This window comes from Serinus canaria, chromosome 11 (assembly GCF_022539315.1).
Source record: "Serinus canaria isolate serCan28SL12 chromosome 11, serCan2020, whole genome shotgun sequence".
Classification (NCBI taxonomy): Eukaryota; Metazoa; Chordata; class Aves; order Passeriformes; family Fringillidae; genus Serinus; species Serinus canaria.
This window is the reverse complement of record NC_066325.1, coordinates 4,954,007-4,971,886: the sequence shown is the minus strand read 5'-3', so window position 1 is coordinate 4,971,886 and position 17,880 is coordinate 4,954,007. Positions and strand designations below refer to the sequence as shown.

Sequence of the window (17,880 nt, the reverse complement as noted above, 5' to 3'; positions counted from 1 at the left end):
TGTGAATGCAGCAGCTTTTCACAACCCTCTAAGATTTCCCACAAGAAAACACCATGAAGACTAGACTAGAACATTAACTGTTTCCTCAGGAGGTTAAACTGCCTCCTAAAGTTTACATTCAGGTAGGATCCTGTTCTCAGCAGACCTTTAAGACTGAATAGAAACCAGCAAGGTCTTACCCAAACCTTTTTCCCCCTAATAATCTCCTCAATAATATTTGACAGGAGGAGGTGGATGTGATGCCAAACCTGGGGAATAAGCCCGTAGCAGCCAGGAAGGTCGCTGGAATTTACAACAAAGAGCTTCCTCTCGTATGGCATCTTCAGGAGGCACTCACTGTACTGCAGGACTTGGGGGCACACACGCAGCTCAGGAACGAGACATCTGGGCAAAGAGATGACCCCAAGGGAATCAGAGATACTGAGAGAACGGAGAATGTTTACCCCCAAAGATTGCGAAAAGGAGCATAACACATTTGTCACTGTCAAATGGACATTTAACAGCCCTACAGTGATCAATTGCCTTCTAAGTCTTCCCACTCACACATGTCTTGTCAAGGAGGGGCAAACCCTGAGAGGCAGCACCCAGAGGCTGCCAAGTGCCCCAGGCAGAGCACTTTGTGCCACGGCTGCCTCAGCCCCTCCTTTGCCCAAGAAGGCTTGCAAGGACTCCTGTAACAGTCCCAGTGATCCACGAGCTCTGAGGGAGCCTTCCCAACAAGGGTCAGTGCTCACTAAGGCTCAAGGAACACACAGCTCTAGTGTCTCAGTAAAAATGACTCCCTTCTCTCCCATGGTGCTGTTGCCCTGCCTGAGAACTCGGCTGTTGGCCCCAGCCTTGGAAGGCACGAGACACCAGCTGCCCTCCAGAGTGGCTGATCACCCCCTCCCAGGCCCTGCAGCTCCCTCGGTCCTTCACAGCTCCAGGCACTGACTGTCCCCAGCTGCACTTGCTTTACAGAATGGCAGCCCAGGCACTGACTGGATGGCTCTGCCTGGGACAGGGAACAGCACCAGGGAGCTGCATCCCTCTGGGCATTCAACCGGCACCCGCAGCAGCACAGCAGGATGGAATTCTGCTGCAGCAACAATGACTTTTGGGTTAAGTCTGAGAACATTAAAGCTCAAAATGGGAAGCACAGGGAAGGAGAAAAACTAGAGCTGACCTGCCACATCAAGAGCTGCTTTCCTCTCATATGACCTTGCCCTCACCATTCTTGCTGGGAGCCACTTCCCCACTGCTATGTGCCCTCATTAACAGAACCAGACCCTGACTCTCAGCAGGCTGCTTGGTGTGTCCCAAACCAATGAAGAGTGGCTAAAACCAGCACAACTCCACCTCTTGCAGCAAGGAGAAGAGGCCCTTGGGAAATTTGTTCCACCTCAAGCACCAAAACCCAGGCCAATAAATGATATCATTCCTGGTCCCTTTAGAAAAGGGCCCAGGGCCCTGCTGAGCTCTGAGCAGGGCTGCTTTTCACCACAGGCTGCTGTCCAAGCGCTGCTCTTCTCAAGTCCAGCTGGCACAACGTGAGGGCATTAAACAGCTCTCCTCCTTTGCTGCAGCCACCAAAGCCTCTGCAAGGCAGTGCCTGGGGGAGGCCAGGCAAGGGCTGGTACCTGGCTTCGATGACCAGTGCTGCCACTCCCTCACCAATACCCTCCAGGTCCACCAGCATTCTCCTTTTGAACCTCATCCTGCTGTTGGAACACAGGGTCACCTGGTGGAAGAGAAGAACAGGAAATTCTTCTTTACAAAAGCTCATTACCCATGTGTGATATCCTCCAGTTCTAGAGGGAGGATTTGGCCCTAATTCTTCTGCTGGTCCATGTGTAGAGCACAGTCTGAGAGTAACAAAAGCCTTCCGGCAATACCAGATTTGTTAAACACACCTCACTATCACAGCATAGGTCAGCTACATTAAAACATCAGACTAAAGCTCCACACACCACTATATTCAAATTAAGGGGCCAATTTTTCATGTGACTATAATGACATAAATGCAGAGGAAATCTGACTGGAACACAATGAGTTCAACTTTACAGCAGGAAGCTGAGGGCAAAGTGTGCCCCAGCAGGTACTGGGCCGTTCATGGCTGCAGAGTTTTTATCTCCACTGGAGATTCCTGCAGTGAACACAAATCATTCTGCTCCCTAGGAGAGGAGAAATGAGACCAAGAACAAAAGCTAACTGCTTTATGGCATCTCTAACAGCCACCTTCTGCCCTCATCCTTGCTCTGCCCACTTGCAAACAAATAAATTCCTCTCAAAAACACAAGAATGGCTTCAGGACTTGACCGTATGGTATTGATCTCAGTGTATGATTTTGGAAACAAAACACTGCTCCTTGAGGAACATCCCGAGTAAGGCAGCTAGCAGAGGCCTCACACCAGTGCAGATCTCTCACTCACACAATGCTCAAAGCTGGCACCAGAGCTAAAGCCCTCCCACACTCCAGTGAAGTATCAGCCCTGGTGCTGAAGCGTCTATGGCTGGACTCTTCCCATACCTCAATATCCTGGTATCCCTGGGAGGGGATGGTCCCTTGGCTGGGATTCAATGTAAACTCCCTTGGCTCCACATAAAAATGAACTCCCCTCCTCCAGGCTGGGTCACTATGTCTGTGTATTAGATCAAAGCTGCTGACAGATGGCTGCGTGCCATCGTCCGACATGCGGAGCTTGAACGTCACGGGCACCACGGAGCTGTTAGTGAGGCGAACAGTCTTGGTGGTGGGAAAGCCTGGGAAAGGACACAAACATCCAGTTAGGCACCCATTATGGCATGAGTACTGGTGTGAATATCCTGGCAGGATGAAAGTGTGATTGGAGTTTAGCTCTTTATTATCTGAACTACAGCTCACCAAGAAGCTGCATGAGGAATTAATCATCACTTAGTTCCCTTTGACACTGATTCCAGACTGCAGCCTTGAAAATGCCCACTCCTGGCCCTGCTGAACACTGCAAGCTTCTCTCTTTGGGATGGGGAGGAGCTCCCTCACCTGCCCCAAACCAGCACCAGTTATCTCTCAGTGATGAGTGTGCACCCAGACCCAGCATTTACTCTGAGAATTCAAGCTGTCAAATTCCCTGTTAAGTCTGCCAACACTCCCACCGCTTTCAAGATATATAAACAGTGAGTCATCATTGAGAAGAAGCTACAGCAAAAGTGAGGATGGAATCAGGAACTAGAACGTGATACAAAACACCCTAATGCAGTTTGTCTCTGCAGGACTCTTAAGGCATCTCTTGGTTTGGGCCAAACTGACTGAGCACGTGACAGCTCAGAGCCCACTCAATTGGGGGAAGCCCGAGCCCTGCTTTGAGATTAGCAATTAGGAACCATGTCCCATTCACCCGACAAACAGGGACATCACACCCATGCTGCTCACTGGGATTGCTGCCTGCAAGGGTTTAGCCCACTTTAGCTCTGAGATTTGCTTTCCATCCTGGAAAGCCAGAGATACAGCCACTCATAGTGGGGATGTCCTGCAGAGCCCAGAGAGCAGCCACAACCTGCTCTGCAGTGCACACCTGGCTGGGCTGGCCAGCTCTGTGGGGAGGAGACTTCTCCCTGGGCCTGCCCACCAAGAGTCACTGAACACAGATGGGGAGAAAAAACAACTGCAGGTGCAGCCCAGAGCTTCTCTGGGCCCATCCAAGTGACCACTGCCAGCTCCAGCAGTGACTCCAGCAGGGAGGCAAGAGAGGCACAAAAAGGACAAACACAGATGTCAAAACCTCAAATGACACTGAGGTCACCACATGCAGACAACAATCAACAGTTAAATAGAAGCAAAGATACAACAGCTGCCTTCAGCTGAAGAGACCTTAGGAATGAAATTGGATTAAGCAGGATAAATCTCCTGTTTCAGAGCCATATTTCTATCTGGTGCCTTGTTTCATTTCTTCAAAAGCCAACTTGACAAGTGCAGGGTGGGGAAGAAACAGCTCAGGAAAGGCAATGAGTTTCCTTAAAACGCCCACGAACTTCATCGTTATGGGTTTAGGCTTCGTAGTGAGCGTTGCCCTTGGTCTGGGAAGGGGGATAGGGGTTTTGGGGGGTTTGGCCCTGGGGCTGGGCTTTTCCCTTCGGGGTTTTTTGGGAGTTGTGGCGTGATGCCGTGAGCAGCTGTGCAGTCGGAGCTGAGGTTGGCCAGGGAGCGGAGCTTCCCTTCCTCCCACTCGGGGATCGAAGCTCGGCCGGTGCTGCTGCGGGAGGTTGTGAGCTTGGCCCCGGGACTGCCCTGGCTGCAGCTCAGTGCTGGCACCGACCCTGCCTGCCTGCCCCGCTCCTGCCTGCTGCTGCTCCGCACTGCCGGCATTCCCCTGCCCTTTGGGAGTTTGCAAAAGGAGAATTTCCTTCTTCCCTTCCCTTCCCGGTGCCGGCTGGGAGGGGATCACTGCCCTGACAGAGCCCACAGCTCCTCCTGCTGTGATTGTAACTACACCAAAGGGGAAAAAAGGGACTTGGCGCCTGGGAAACGTCTGTTCTTGCCTTGTCTGTGCTGTCCTGATATAGTCTAGGAAAGAACTGTTATTCCTTTTCCCATCTTTTTGCCTGTGAGCCCTGTAATTTCAAAGGTATCATAATTTGGAGGGAGGGGCTCATCTTTCCTTTCCAGGAAGATTCCCATCTTCCTTGGCAGACATCTGTCTTTTAAAGCAGGACTGAGACACCAGAAAATACAGACTTTCTATTCCTTGCCTCTATTTGATCTCACAATGGCAAAATGCTACCTGAGGCACCAGCAGCCCTGGAGTTCACCCCCTGAAGAGGCTGCTGTGGCAGACCATGAGTGAGGGATGCTCTTCTGTGGGAAGGCACAGATCCCTGACCCTGTGTCCCAGCTCAGGGAACACTCACCAAAGGAGACGTCCCCGAAGTTGAGCTGAGGGAGGTCAAAGTGCAAATTCGGTCCAGTGACACAGCCCCTGGATGGACAGAGGAGGAAATAGCTCAGTTAAAGGAATTGCAAAGGCCCAGCTGTTGTGGCTCGGGGGCACAAAACCTGGGCTCAGGGCACCCTGGGTTTCCAGCCAACGCAGCACCATGTGCTCAGCACAGGGCCCTGTGCACAGGAGGCTGCTAAAGCCAAGTGGCCAGCAGCCAACAGCCACTGATGGGCTTTGGGCACAGGGCAGGAGGGAGAAGCCCCCTGGTCCCATGAAGGACCCCAAACACACACCCTGACACAGCTCCGTGCCTCAGTTTCCCCATCTGCCATGGCATGGACATAAAGGTGTCCCCACAATCTTCTGTAACCAGCCCTTCCATCCACAGGTTCCCTGCTTTGCTACTTCTTAGCTGGAACTGCTGTTCCCATGGAGGAGCTTTCTCAGGAGAGTTTGACCCACACAATCATTACAGACAGAGTTCTGAGACATGAACCCAGGGGAGCCCCAAACATCCTCTGAAAAGAGCAGCAACAGTTCTACACAGTGAACAGATGAATCCTAGAGGAGAGGACCAGCTTGTCAGCAGTGCACCAGCTGGCACAGCCAAGAGCAATAGCTTCAACAACCAAACAACGGTGTCCTGAATCTAGCACAGCACCTCAGCTGTCCTTGAAGTCAGCAGACAGACTCCAAAAGTCACCAACACCCACTGAAATCAGCACTTGGAGCTGCACAACACTCACGAGTTGATTTCATGGTTGCTGCCAATCAATGCCCACTCTGCCTTTTGGTTCAAAATCAAGGAGCAGTGATCTGGGCCTTCTGTTGTGTTCACAGGACTTCCCCTGGCTCTGCTCTGTACATCTCCACAAGAGACACCTGCCCTTGCCCAAGGAGAAAGGTGCTTATGCAGAAACACCCCATGACCAGTTTGGGTGAGGGATAGAGGAGAATCAATTATTTGATGGTGAAAGGTTCCCTCTTGATTTCCAAAATAAAAAAGCAGCAATTTTCTCCAAAAACAAAGCCAGCATCATTGTTTCTCCACCAAGGGCAGATCTACTCACCCTTTTCTCTTGTTAAGTAATAACTTCCTTGTTCCTTTTTATCCATCTCCCTTATCTTATTGGTATAATCCAGTGCAGATTGCTTTCATTTCTTTACTGCCTTGAGCCAGTGCCTCCCCAACAGCAGCAGCCCAGCTCCAAAGCTCCAGAGCAGCCAGCATCAGCTCTCCTGCTTCCACTACCTTGTCCTAGCAGCACATGGCTCAGGCTAGCAGGGACAATCATGCTGCTGTGGTCCTGAGGACTGAGCTCTACCCCCTATTACCACCCCTTCTCCCTTTTGCTGGGCCAGGATTGTCTCTTGCTATGGCACCAGCCCATGGGAGGATTCCCCAGTCCTTGGGACAGTTCCTGCTGCACAGTTCCCTGCCTCACACATCAGCCCTTTGCTGGCTGTGCCAAGGAAGCACCAGAGCACTCTGTGCACAGGAGCTGGGAGCACAGCTTGTCCCCCCCAGCAGGGCTGGCAGAGGTGAGCTGAGGCTGCTGCTGCCCATCTGGCATGAATTAGTAACAGAAGTTTTTAAAAACACTGCTGCTGGTGCAGAATGACCCAGGCTGGCCCATCTCCAAAGCCCTGGGGGCTTTGCTGGGTGTTCAGGTGGGAAATCCCACAGCAGCTACTGCCCAAAGCTGATCCATCCCACTGCCTGCCATGGCCCAAGGCAGAGGGAGATCCCTGCAGGGAGGAGTCACTCTAGCTCCTGGGTACCACACACAGGGCAGGAGGCATCCTCACACTAAGGCACTGCCAGGATCAAAACAGAGATTCCAACCTCAGGCAAAACCTTTTTTCTCTGCTCGACCCCAAAATGAGGTAGGTGAGGGATGTCCCAGAGACAGCTACAGATGTGCCCACCAAGCTCCCAGGGTCCTTACGTGATGGTCAGGATCACAGGTATAGGAGATCCAGCCACACTGAACTGGAATTCTTCCTCAAACCACTCCAACACGGTGGTATGGAAGGAGATCTGAACAGTCTGGGTCCCACCTGCTGCAATGATGCCCTTCTCGGGCTCAAGCTTGAAGGAGAAGTCCATGTTTGTGGTTGAAGGGATATAGGTGAAGGGAGCATCAAGAGCTCCTGGTTAATCAGTTTCACCTGCAGCAGCAAGAAAGCAAAGTGGAAATACATGTGGAATCTTTCCTTCTTGGGAGTTATTGTCTAATGATGCAATTAAGACCCAGAAAAGGCAGAAGATGCTTTGTGCTGCTGAATGGCAGAAGTCAAAAGATACAAAAGGACATGTTCTGCCTTTGGGTTTTCATGCAGAGCAGTGGTGACTCCACAGAACTGCAGTCATCCTGGGGTTGTCCCATGGACCCAGAGCAGTGCACCTCTGCTCAGCATCACCAAGCTCATTGAGAGCTGGCCCTGAGAGCAACGTGGACTGATTGCAGCTGCGTAGTGAATCACCCCAGAGCTGCTGCTGCCCCAGTTAGCACAGCTCCAACAGCACCATCTACTCATTCACCTTTTCCCATACCATGAAAACAATTCATTGATAATGAGGCATCAGCATCAAAACGTATAGACAGCACCATCTTTTGGTAAGAAAACTCAGCGTGTCTTTCCCTTCCCCAGCTTTTGAAAGTGTCTGGCATGATTCAGTGCCTCATTTTATACCTCTTTCAGTTGCTCTCTCTTGATTTTTTTGCAAACTTGACACTACTGGGGGGAAGGAAAATGGGTAGAAAAATCCTTTGCTTTATTCCCAGGAACACTTTTTCTAGAGCCAGAGATGCACCCAGGCTGAAGTGTGGTGAGGTCAGCAAGGGAGAGAACTCCCAAGCCCTTAGCAAGGGCCAGCACTGAGGCAGGAGGCTGATGGCTTTCCTGTGGCTTCCAGGAATAAGCAGGGACGCTTGACTGGAAGCTGTTTGCAGTGCACTGAAGCTCAAAGGCAGCCAGTTTGTTGCAGCTGCTTCTGAACAGCCCAGTCCAAAGGTGCCTTGTGTCTGGCACTGCCACAAAAGCCTCTGAATGTGCAGCTTTTTCACCCAGTGGTGGTTTCATGAGCCAAGGGGCTGCTTTGCAGGAAGCCTCCCAGCTGATCCCTAAGGAAGGCTGCCCAAAAGCAGGGACTGGGGCTTCATGAACAACAGACCCACCTTTCTGACCCCCCAGATTTGACCAGTACATCAAATATTCCCTGCTCACAACTGCCCAGGTTGGCAGGAATTCCACAGCTCCAGCAGGCTTGCTACTGCCTCAAGAGCCATCAGGATCCATCCCAAGCCCTGCTGCTCACCTCATAGACATAGGAGGTGTTGATAAAAATCTCCTGAAGGTTCAGTGTAGGAGGGCTGAGTTCAACCAAGGGTCCTTGTCCTTCCCCTCTGAGGCGCAGGGGCAGCCTGTTCTCATGGCCTGGGGAGAGAGGTCCATTGCAGTACAATAATTTCCTCTGTACACTGGATTTTCCAGGCTGCCTCAGTGCTGGTCCCTGACTCTGAGCTGGATGCAACCAGCTCCTGATGCTGCAGGAGAAGATATGGACCCTTCTCTTCCCTCAGGAGATATCCCTTGGGGCTGACTTCTAATTTCTAACCCATTCCTTGGGCTGGTTTCCAATTTGAGCCACCAGTTTGCTGAGTTTAAAACATCTCTGGTGTCCTGTAATGACAGGCCAAGGAGTAATGGGTAGAAATTGAAAGAAAGGAAATTTAGGTTAGATATTAGGAAGAAATTTTTTACTGTGAGGGTGGTGAGACACTGGAGCAGGTTCCCCAGGGAAGTTGTGGAGGTTGCAGCCCTGCAAGTGTTCAAAGCCAGGCTGGATGGGGCTTGGAGCTACCTGGTGTAGGGGGAGGTGTCCCTGCCCATGGCAGGGGCCTTAGGACTAGATGATCTTTAAGGTCCATTCCATCCTTAACATACTGTGATTCTGTGGTTTCCTTCCCGTGCACCTGGAGGAGCTTAGAAATCCATTCAGTGGAAGCACAAAGCTCATAAAGAGTTTGGCAATTACCAAACTACCTGGCTTAGTAGCACAGGACTTTGTTGCCCAAGTCCTCCCCTTGTGACACTCAGCACTGCGTTGTGTTTCCACAGACTGAGAGCTGCAAGGTGACAACTGCCACACAGGGAGAGAAGCAGGTGCTGGCCAAGGGTGCTCCTTCTACAAACAGCCTGGGCTCAGTGGGGCTCAGCCCCCTCTGGTCTGGTGGTGTCGGGGCAGTGGGAGCTGATCCAGGGTCAGGGAGCACATTTCTGACTCAGCTCCTACCACCTGATGATGATGGATCCATGTCAAATGGACCCATCCTGGAGGCCAGGGGCCGGGAGGGGCTTAGTGCTTGTTCACTAAAGCTTTTCTGCTCTGTAGCTCTCTGGCCTTTGAAGAAATGCTGGCAAAGCCATGGGATGAAAACCTCTCCCTGCACTGCCTGGCTTGTTGTGGGATCAGTAACCCAGACAGAGCTTCTGAGCCCTGGCCTGGCACAGGAGACTCCCAGGAAGCTGCAGGGCCAGTGGGGATGTGCCAGCACTGCCCTGCTGACCAGGGACTCTTCCCAGCAGTTCCATGGGAGCCCAGTGGGCTCAGGCTTGCACCATGGCTTCACTGAGGGGGAGAGAAGCAGGGAAAAGGAGCTGCACCTGAGACATTACAGTAAGCCACACTTTCGCACTCCTGTGCTTCCAGGGGCTTGAAGGCCACCTTGATTTCGGCGGAACAATTTGGCTCGATTTCTCCCTCCTACAACAGAAAGAGACAGCAAAACATTGCTCTTCAAACTTCACATTGCTTGTTTTCAACCACAGGTCTGTAAGCCTTGATTTAGAGCATCAGACTTGATGAGTGAACAAGACAAAGAGCCAAGGAAACACTCCAAACCCAGCTCAATACACTGCTGGTAGCTCTCAGTGCTCAGCTGATCAGCTCCCACTCTCCACAAGATTCCTGCTGCTCTGACACAAGCTCTTGGTCACATCATGTTGCTGTCAGCTACATGGGATGTAACTGCCACTGTGCACTGGTGCCTCTTGGTCTTAGATGGGCCATAGGAGAAACCAAGAAGAGAACATGATCCCCTTCCTTGAAATACAGATATTAGTTAACCTGTCTAGAAAGGAAGCAGAGGTTGGGATTATTCTGGTGTTTACTCCAAGATGAGGAGGGATTTTGCACTGTGCAGACACCAGGCATCCATCATCTCTCACAATACCAGTACTCAGAATCAGGGCTCTGGTTGATGGGAGCACGTGGCAGTTTGCTTGCATAAACAGAAAAGGAAAAGGTTTTCTGTCCCTGTGTGCAGGAGAACTCCAAAGGCCCATTTCACCCTTCCACCCTGGTGTCCAGGCTCTCAGAGGACACTGGAAGGCAGACTCAGAAATAGTGCAAGGCGTGGTTACAGGAGGGGATTGGCATTTTTGTCATTAACCTTGGGCTGAATTTGGCCTCCTTTTCCCAGAGAACCATTGCAACCTTCAGGTCAGTGTGTGAGCTGGCAGTGCTCCAACAGCCTCTGCTGAACCCCACGTGTCATGTCGGGGGAGCCCCTACCTACAGTAACTGCTCCCTGTGACACTGCAAGGACACGCACAAAGTGCCCCTGAGCTCGAGCCTGGCAGCAGAGCTTGGCTTTGTCAGGCTCCCAGCCCTGCCTTGAGCCTGCAGGGCAGAAATGCTTTTTTAGCAGGGAGCTCTGCAGCTGCACCACAAACTCCATGTCCTCCCTCTCAGCATATGGGGCCAGCTGAGGATCTGCCCGGTGACTGCAGCCGGGGGAAGGGGGTGGGGGTAGGGTGCTTGGGAGGAGCAAGAGGAAGAGGAGGAAAATGAGGTTCTCAGCTATCACTTACCATTGGCTCGATGAAAAAAATGTCACTGGAGAACAGCAGGGGATCTCCTTGCACCTTTGCAATCTTCTCCTCGACCATGCTGCTCAGGAGGGCAACGTGATCTTCACAAAAGCCCTTCTTCTTCCGTATTTCTTTCTCCTGCATGAAGGTTTCGACCCACACCTCACTCGATGGCTTCAGCAAATCACACTGCCTGCAGCCCCAGGGAGAGACAAGGCCAGCAGATGGTTTAATAAGCCACATATTTGCAGAGAGAAGTGTGAGTGCAGGAGAGCAAAGCACTTGGGGAGGAGCAGCAGAAGCTCCCCAGCCAAGGCTGACCCCAAGCCATGAGGGTCCCAAATGGATCAGAGGATAACTTGTTGTTCACTGGCACAGCAGGTAGTTTTACTCCATGCTTGCAAGCTCAAGAGAGGTTTCCAAAGACAGCATCCCTCCAGAGAACCTCCTGGCTCAAAGCCTCTGCCAAAACTGAGGGAGAATCCACCAGCCACCTCAGCTGGCTTTTCCTGCCACTGAGCTGCTTGGGGGAGGCAGATAAAGATCACAGAGCACCCACTGCAGGGCTTCCCAGGGAAGGGGAGATGAAGCTGGGTTTCAGCTATGTGTTACCAGCATCACTCTTTGTTTCTTCCATTTTGGACCTGCGCTGTTCCCTACTCTGCCTTTCACAAGAGCATCCCAGAGCACTTCCAAAGGAAATGGATGAATTCAGGCACCACATCCCTTCAGTGATATTCAAGGTTTTATATGCAATATGCATGAAAACAGGGGCTCTGAGAGGAGAAGGGACTTTGCTGTGCAGGAGGGAGACAGCAAACTCCTGGAGAGACCTTTTCATGATCCAGAGCTTTTTGGGTCCCATCCCAGTGCATGGTAGTAAATATCCTGAGAGGGAAAGGATCCTGCACTATATCTCATCTCCTAAAAACATCCTCTCTGCTCTGAGATCTCAAAAGCTTCTCTGACAGCAGGACAGAGAGAGACAACCAGCCTGGCTAGGCAAGGAGCTTCTGAAGAAACTAAGGGGAAAAAAGAGGGTGTATCACCTTTGGAAAGAGGGGCTGGCAACTCAGGAAATGTTTAGGGATGTTGCCAGGTCATGTAGGAAGAAGATTAGAGAGACAAGAGCCCAATTAGAACCTGAGGAAATCCAGTCATTGCCATCAACCTTTCCTTCCCAAAATGCCATCCTTGGTTAGAGTATAAATGGAACTGGAATGCTGAGTGCTGAGCTCCTGAAGGCCAGGGACACTCACCCTAGTGCCAGGGATGGTTTACTTGGCCTAAACCATTCAAAAGCACCAACACCCCCCTGAGGCCACACGTTAGTTTCAGTCTTGGGCCATGTATCTGACTGAAATGCATCTTTCAAACCAACCTCCTCTTTTCCTCATTCTCTTCTTCCTCAGTAGGAAAAGCCTTCCACTGGAAGTGGACTGTGATGTTACTCCTGTTTTCGATGAACATGGTTTTCTGGTTTGACATGGTGATGAAAGTCTTGCCAACGTCCACGGAATTTGTGCTCAACCCAACGTTGAGATCTACAGCTTTTCCATGGAGCTTTGTGTGGACACTTTCTTCACCTGGAACAAAGCAAAGGGGAGTCTTTGCTCAGCTCACTGGCTGATGGAAGCACAAGGAACAGAACAAACCAGAGGTCACAGAAGAAAGTGTCACAGCTTTTAGCTGAATGAGCTGTGGATCAGTCCATTTATCACATCCTGGCAGCTCTGTGTGTAGAGTGGTGAGGATGTCCTGGGCAGCTCCTTAAACACCTTATTTCTGAGTGTGTTTGTAGAGATTTGGCCCCAAGGTGACAGTATGTACAGTGAGATTGGTCAGTGTGCTCCAGTGACCCACTCAGATCACCAGGATTTCTGCATCAAAGTTCTTCAGGTGATGCTGAGGATCCCTGTTCAGTCCTGGCTTGCCCAGGGTCTCCCCTGGGCATCCCACGAGACTCTTGTCTCTCCTGATCCCTTGGATCCCTTGTTGCTGACCAGCAAATATGCCTGGGGGCATGTGGGCAGCAAAAGGAGGCCCAGAGGAACAAGTGAAGTGACAGCCCACAGCAGGAGGGGACACAGGTGAGGAAACACAACCAGCCTGGCTCTGCAATGTGACAAACCACTACAAAATGAACACCATGAAAATCGTCATCATCTCCCTGCCCAAACCCACAGCCACATCAGCCTTGAAATATTTTATATTGTTCTGATCTCAAAAACCAAGCTGGAGCATCACACATTAAATAAAAAAGGGACAAAGGAAAGATTAGTAAGTACAGAGCAGTTTCTACATTAAGACTGAATGGGATTCCTCAGTCTAGAAATCAAATGGGAGATAGATGTGAGAGGTTTGTAGAAGCATGAACAGCCTGGGAAATGGGGACAGGGAAAATTTGATTTGTCACCAAACAGGAACTTGAAGGCTTGAAAATGTTATTAAACAGAAACTACATCTATGTGTAAGGGCAACATAGAAAAAGGGTCTGTGACAAGCCAGTGGAGAAGCAGCATATGGGACAGAGGTGTGGAAGAAATCCATTGCATTGGAGAGAGTCTGATGGAGACCTCACATCCAGCACTGCCCAGGAATGAAATAAAACTTCACCCAGGCAAAGCCACATGGTAGTGGAGAATCAGGGATCCTCCTTCCTTCACTCAGCAACTCTCAGCAAAACAGGAATCAAAAAGCTTTGCCTGTTAGAGGGGATCCACTTTCTGAAGCCCCTAAACACCAAGGAGTTCTCAGTTTGCTTTGGGGTAAAGCTGAACAGGGGAGGTACCTCTGGAGGGAATGGAGGGGGAGGGACAACAGGGAGCCATGGTGGAGAACTGTCCTGTGCCCGTGCAGGGCCCAGCACTCACCTGTGCTGCAGCACAGGGACCCGTAATGGTCACCGGTGGTCAGCGCGTGAAATCCCACTGTCACCTCCACAGCGTCACCAGCGCCCACAGTTCCTGTGGCTGGCACCACGGAGAAAGGACTGCAACACAAAGAGGGGGATCAGGGCTGGGGGACACCTGGCCATGAGATTCCTTCTGCACTGCAGCTCACTTCAGCTCCTTTGGGCAAGCAGGGAGCAAACCAGCCACAGGCAGCAGAAGACAGCCAGAACAGCAGCATCAGAAACAGCCACTGAGCCACTGCTGAGGAGATCCAGCCCTCACAAGATCCTGTGGGTAAAATGACCTCAGCTCCCCCATACTCTGTATCCAGCCCTCTGCAATGAGACTCAAGGGTCCAACTGCCAGCAATCCCATCAGAGAATGGTTCGTGAGAGCCCAGAGAGGGTTCAGAGCTATCCGCATGCACAACTTGACACTGACTGCCTAAGGAATTTCTCTTTTCCTCCTGCCTATAAACCTCATCTCAAGAGATGCAAATGTTAGAGCTGAGCTGGTAGCTGGTAGACTGGTAGCTTTAGTAACAGGAACTGCACTGGCTGCCCACAGCACAGCTCATGTTGGGCATGTGATGCAGGGACCACTGGAAAGCCACGTGCCTGGGGCCTCCCAGAGAATGGGTCTATTTGGCTGACAGTGCTCAGGAAGCATTTCAGAAGCTGCTTGTGCTCAGGAAGGTGCAAGCCAGCCACCACCATGTTCCAGCACCCTCCAGGAAATCTGGGACAGAGAAAGCTCAAAGGCTGCATCCTGCTTAAAACATGAGAAGCAACAGCAAACCTCACACGTCCTGCCCATTTCCAGCCAGGACTGCAGGGCAGCAGCTCTGATGCTCTGGCTCCTTTTGTTGCTCTTTCCCAACTCTGCTATCACCCAAAGGTGATATCATTTGCACAAAAACAGATGAGCTGCCTCACCCCTGGGTGCTCAGCTGGTAATGAGCTTCCTGGTCACCGACATTGCGAACCAGCAGAGTCTTCTGGGTGCTGTAGTTGACCGGACACACCGAGAAGTCCAGCTGGTCAGGGAAGTCCAGGATGGCTCGGGCACCAATGGCCCAAACTGGCACAATGAACTCTTCCCTTTCGGTGGAGCAGAGGAGCTGGTGGAAATAATCCTGTGGGAAAGGAAACGGTCTCAGCACAGAGCAATTATAACCACCTTAAGCATGGGCAAAGAGTAACTCCCAGTTCAAGATCCTCTGAAACCAGAACAGGTCCTCAAAACCCAGGCCAGATGGCCTGAATCCAGCCTTGCAGGTCCACTTTCCACTGAAGACACCAATCTTTTGGGCCCTCCAGACTCACCTTTTTCTGCCCAGGGGTGAAGAGGATGCGGACAGTCGCGTAGAGGCCTGGTGGCACCTTGCGGTACACGTGATTGGGGCCCACCAGCTGGAAGTAAAGTGAGTTCTCCAAGGTGACCTTCAGCAGGTGAGGAACCTGAAGGAGAGACATGGAATGATGGTTTTGCCACTTGTGGAGACAGGTGGACATGCCCCGGTGCCATCCTTAACCACCCTTCTCTGCTCTCCTCTTCCAGCGCAGCGTTAGACCTCCACGTGCCAGCACTCACCGTGTCCCTGTTCCTCAGAACCACCGGCACTTCACAGACCTCACCAGGGCTGAAGTTCTGAAACACCACCTCTGGTGGGCAAGGCTGAAATGAGCTCTGCTCTGGGTCAGCTGCCGAGAACTGCAAGGAGAGGCCAGAGGGAGCAGAGCCAGGTTCAGCTGCTGGGAGGAAGATTCGGCTCCAATCCCCAGTGAAGTACAGACTCTGGGTCAGTACATCTGCCCAGCCCACACTGGGCAAACAGTGGCTCTTCCACCTCTGCCCTGGGCTGATCAAAGCTCCTGGAGCACACTGAGCAGGCTCAAGCTGCGCTGCTCTTTTGGCATCCTCCTCAATTATCACAACAAACAGCAGGACAGGGAAAGGCTACCTTGTATGGGAGGTCTCACGCTTCTCTTGAGGCTGGACAATTTGAGGCAGGCTCAGCTTCTTAGCTCTGGCCAGCCTCTGCTTGGTGTTGAGAGACATCTCCTTCTGGAAGGCAGAGGGAGTCAGCTGAAAGGCAAAAAACCCATCAAGAGTCTCAGAAATGCCCTTGTTCAGAAAAGCTTTTCTTGTTCACTTACTACTGATGAATAATTTGTGATCACAGCCACTAGGACAGTTCTGGAAGCCCTGGAAGTTATCTGCTGAAATACTTAGCATCAATAAATTAATAATGCAGAGTGCAATACACGTACTCCAACCACATGGCTGTGTCCCATCAGTCTCTCTGTGCTCTGATGGGACATGTTTGGGGATTTCTGCTCTCTGAGCATTTGTTTCCTCTTACATTTCATTGGATTGAGGCAGTGACCTTTTCAGAGAGTGGGGAGGAGCTCTCAGAACTGCCCAGACTCCATCCCTGCACAACACTCAGAACTCACAGCGAGGAGATAGCGCTGCTGGCCGAGTCCAAGAGAAGCAAGAAAGAAAAGCTGTGCCAAGAGTGAGGTGCGCAGGAATGTGTCCAAGTTTTAGCTCTCTCTGTTAATTAGCATTTTTTCTGTCTGGGCTGACAGATCCCTCCACAGAAGAAAACAGAGGTATCTCCTTGACAGAGCCTCAGCAGTGGGGCATCTTCAGTCAAGTGAGCTGCAGACAGCAAGGGACGTTTGTGGCCCTGGCTCCAGTGCTGCCTGCAGGGCTGGATCTGTGCCCACACAGCAGCTGGGAGAGAACAGCTGCTTTGGAAGCTCTTCCAGCTGGGACCAGCCGTGGCTCTCAAGGCTTTGGGCAGAGTTTGAGCTTTCCCCCCACATTCCCAGGTGCCTGAGGGCAGGTTGGTCAGAGCAGCACAGGTGAGTGCCCAGCCTGACAGAAGGAATTCCTGCGGCAAAGGGGAGGGAAAGAAGCTCATGATGAGGGCTTCAGCTGTCCCTGACACATCCCACAGTGTTCCCTTCTGCATCAGGACAGCCCCCAGCAACAGCAGCACGGCACAAAGAGCTGGGCAGGGGCTCTGCAGCTTCACTGCACTGCTGGACAACAGGGACAGGGAGAGCAGGGACACCAGGGCAGCTGCCAGCCTTAACACAGCCCCAGTGGCTACTCACAGCATTAGACTTCAGTCTGTCCCTGAACAAAAGACGAGGTGTTGGTGTTTTCTTTGGCAATCCAGAAGCCATTTTGAAGAGATGATGTCACAGATGAGCAACAGTGCCTCAACAAAAGTGGAAGTAACAAACTGTGGAGCTCTGAGAATCCAGAACCCAAGTCATGGCAGGCTCAAAGGATACAAGTAGTTTAAATAAATACTATAGGAAAAAAATGTAGAGACTCTTATATGTAGGCAGTGTTGCATTTCTTCAGTGAGAAAAAAGCACCCTGAGTAGACCATATATTTGTTCATCCCCTCAGCTGTACATGCCACCGAACTGAAGACTGGCATTATCCCATCCTGTATTTCCCTTTGGCATTCTCTTTCAGAGCACAGATGTGACAAAACCAGAAAGTACAACTTGAGTCAGTCTTTACCTTCAAAGGAAATTCAGGACTCCGTGGCAAAGACCAGTGCTTTGCCAGTTCAGTACTCCCTGGCAGAAACCAATGTTCTGCGAGTTCCGGACTCGCTCGCAGGAACCAGTTCTCCGTGAATTCACAGACCTCGTTCACAGAAACCCCTGTTCTGTGAACGATCCCCCTGGCGAATCGCCGAGTGCCGCCGCCTGAACGCGCGAAGGAGCAGCCAGGGCCGGCTCTGCTCTGGGCACCTGAGGCCGGCACAGACTCTGTGGCCGCGTTTGCGGTCACCCGGCAACCGCGGCACCGAGTGCGGGGCCGGGCCGGGGGCCGGGCCGGGCCTCAGTCCCGCCTCGTTCCGCTCTCCATACCGCCTCGTTGTCTCCTCGTTCCGCCCTCGATGTGCCCGTGTCCCCGCTCGATCCCCGCCTGTTCCAGCGCTGCTGCCCCCTCGGTCTCTGGGCACAGCGGGTGCATTCGCTCTCGGGCCCGAACGTGACGGGCTCGGCAGCAGCGCTCGATATCGCCGGAGCCTCGGCCGCCGCTCAGGGCTGCTCCTTCACTAAGGGAAAAACCCACGGTCTCAACAGTTTGTGTTCAGTGATAGCACAAGTGGGAATCAGCCAGCTGCGGGTCCTGGGCACTGACATTTAGCTTCTCGTTCTTCTTAGGGACAC

At 51.9% G+C, this 17,880-nt stretch overlaps 1 protein-coding gene across 1 annotated transcript in view; it reads right to left on the bottom strand.

Annotated features, from left to right (window-relative positions):
- The window catches only part of LOC127060061 (hydrocephalus-inducing protein-like), a 25,258-nt gene extending 7,578 nt beyond the window's left edge, over positions 1 to 17,680 (bottom strand). Inside the window, exons 1-15 of the mRNA XM_050979081.1 lie at positions 17,575 to 17,680; positions 16,561 to 16,571; positions 15,263 to 15,382; positions 14,995 to 15,129; positions 14,605 to 14,804; positions 13,649 to 13,767; positions 12,157 to 12,361; positions 10,776 to 10,968; positions 9,591 to 9,666; positions 8,218 to 8,336; positions 6,845 to 6,987; positions 4,867 to 4,934; positions 2,510 to 2,742; positions 1,620 to 1,720; positions 223 to 384 (exon numbers count right to left, since the gene is read on the bottom strand). Of these exons, the coding sequence (XP_050835038.1) occupies positions 223 to 384; positions 1,620 to 1,720; positions 2,510 to 2,742; positions 4,867 to 4,934; positions 6,845 to 6,987; positions 8,218 to 8,336; positions 9,591 to 9,666; positions 10,776 to 10,968; positions 12,157 to 12,361; positions 13,649 to 13,767; positions 14,605 to 14,804; positions 14,995 to 15,129; positions 15,263 to 15,382; positions 16,561 to 16,571; positions 17,575 to 17,680 (1,991 nt within the window). The remainder of the gene's footprint in view (positions 1 to 222; positions 385 to 1,619; positions 1,721 to 2,509; positions 2,743 to 4,866; positions 4,935 to 6,844; positions 6,988 to 8,217; positions 8,337 to 9,590; positions 9,667 to 10,775; positions 10,969 to 12,156; positions 12,362 to 13,648; positions 13,768 to 14,604; positions 14,805 to 14,994; positions 15,130 to 15,262; positions 15,383 to 16,560; positions 16,572 to 17,574) is intronic.
- Positions 17,681 to 17,880: the final 200 nt, after the last annotated feature.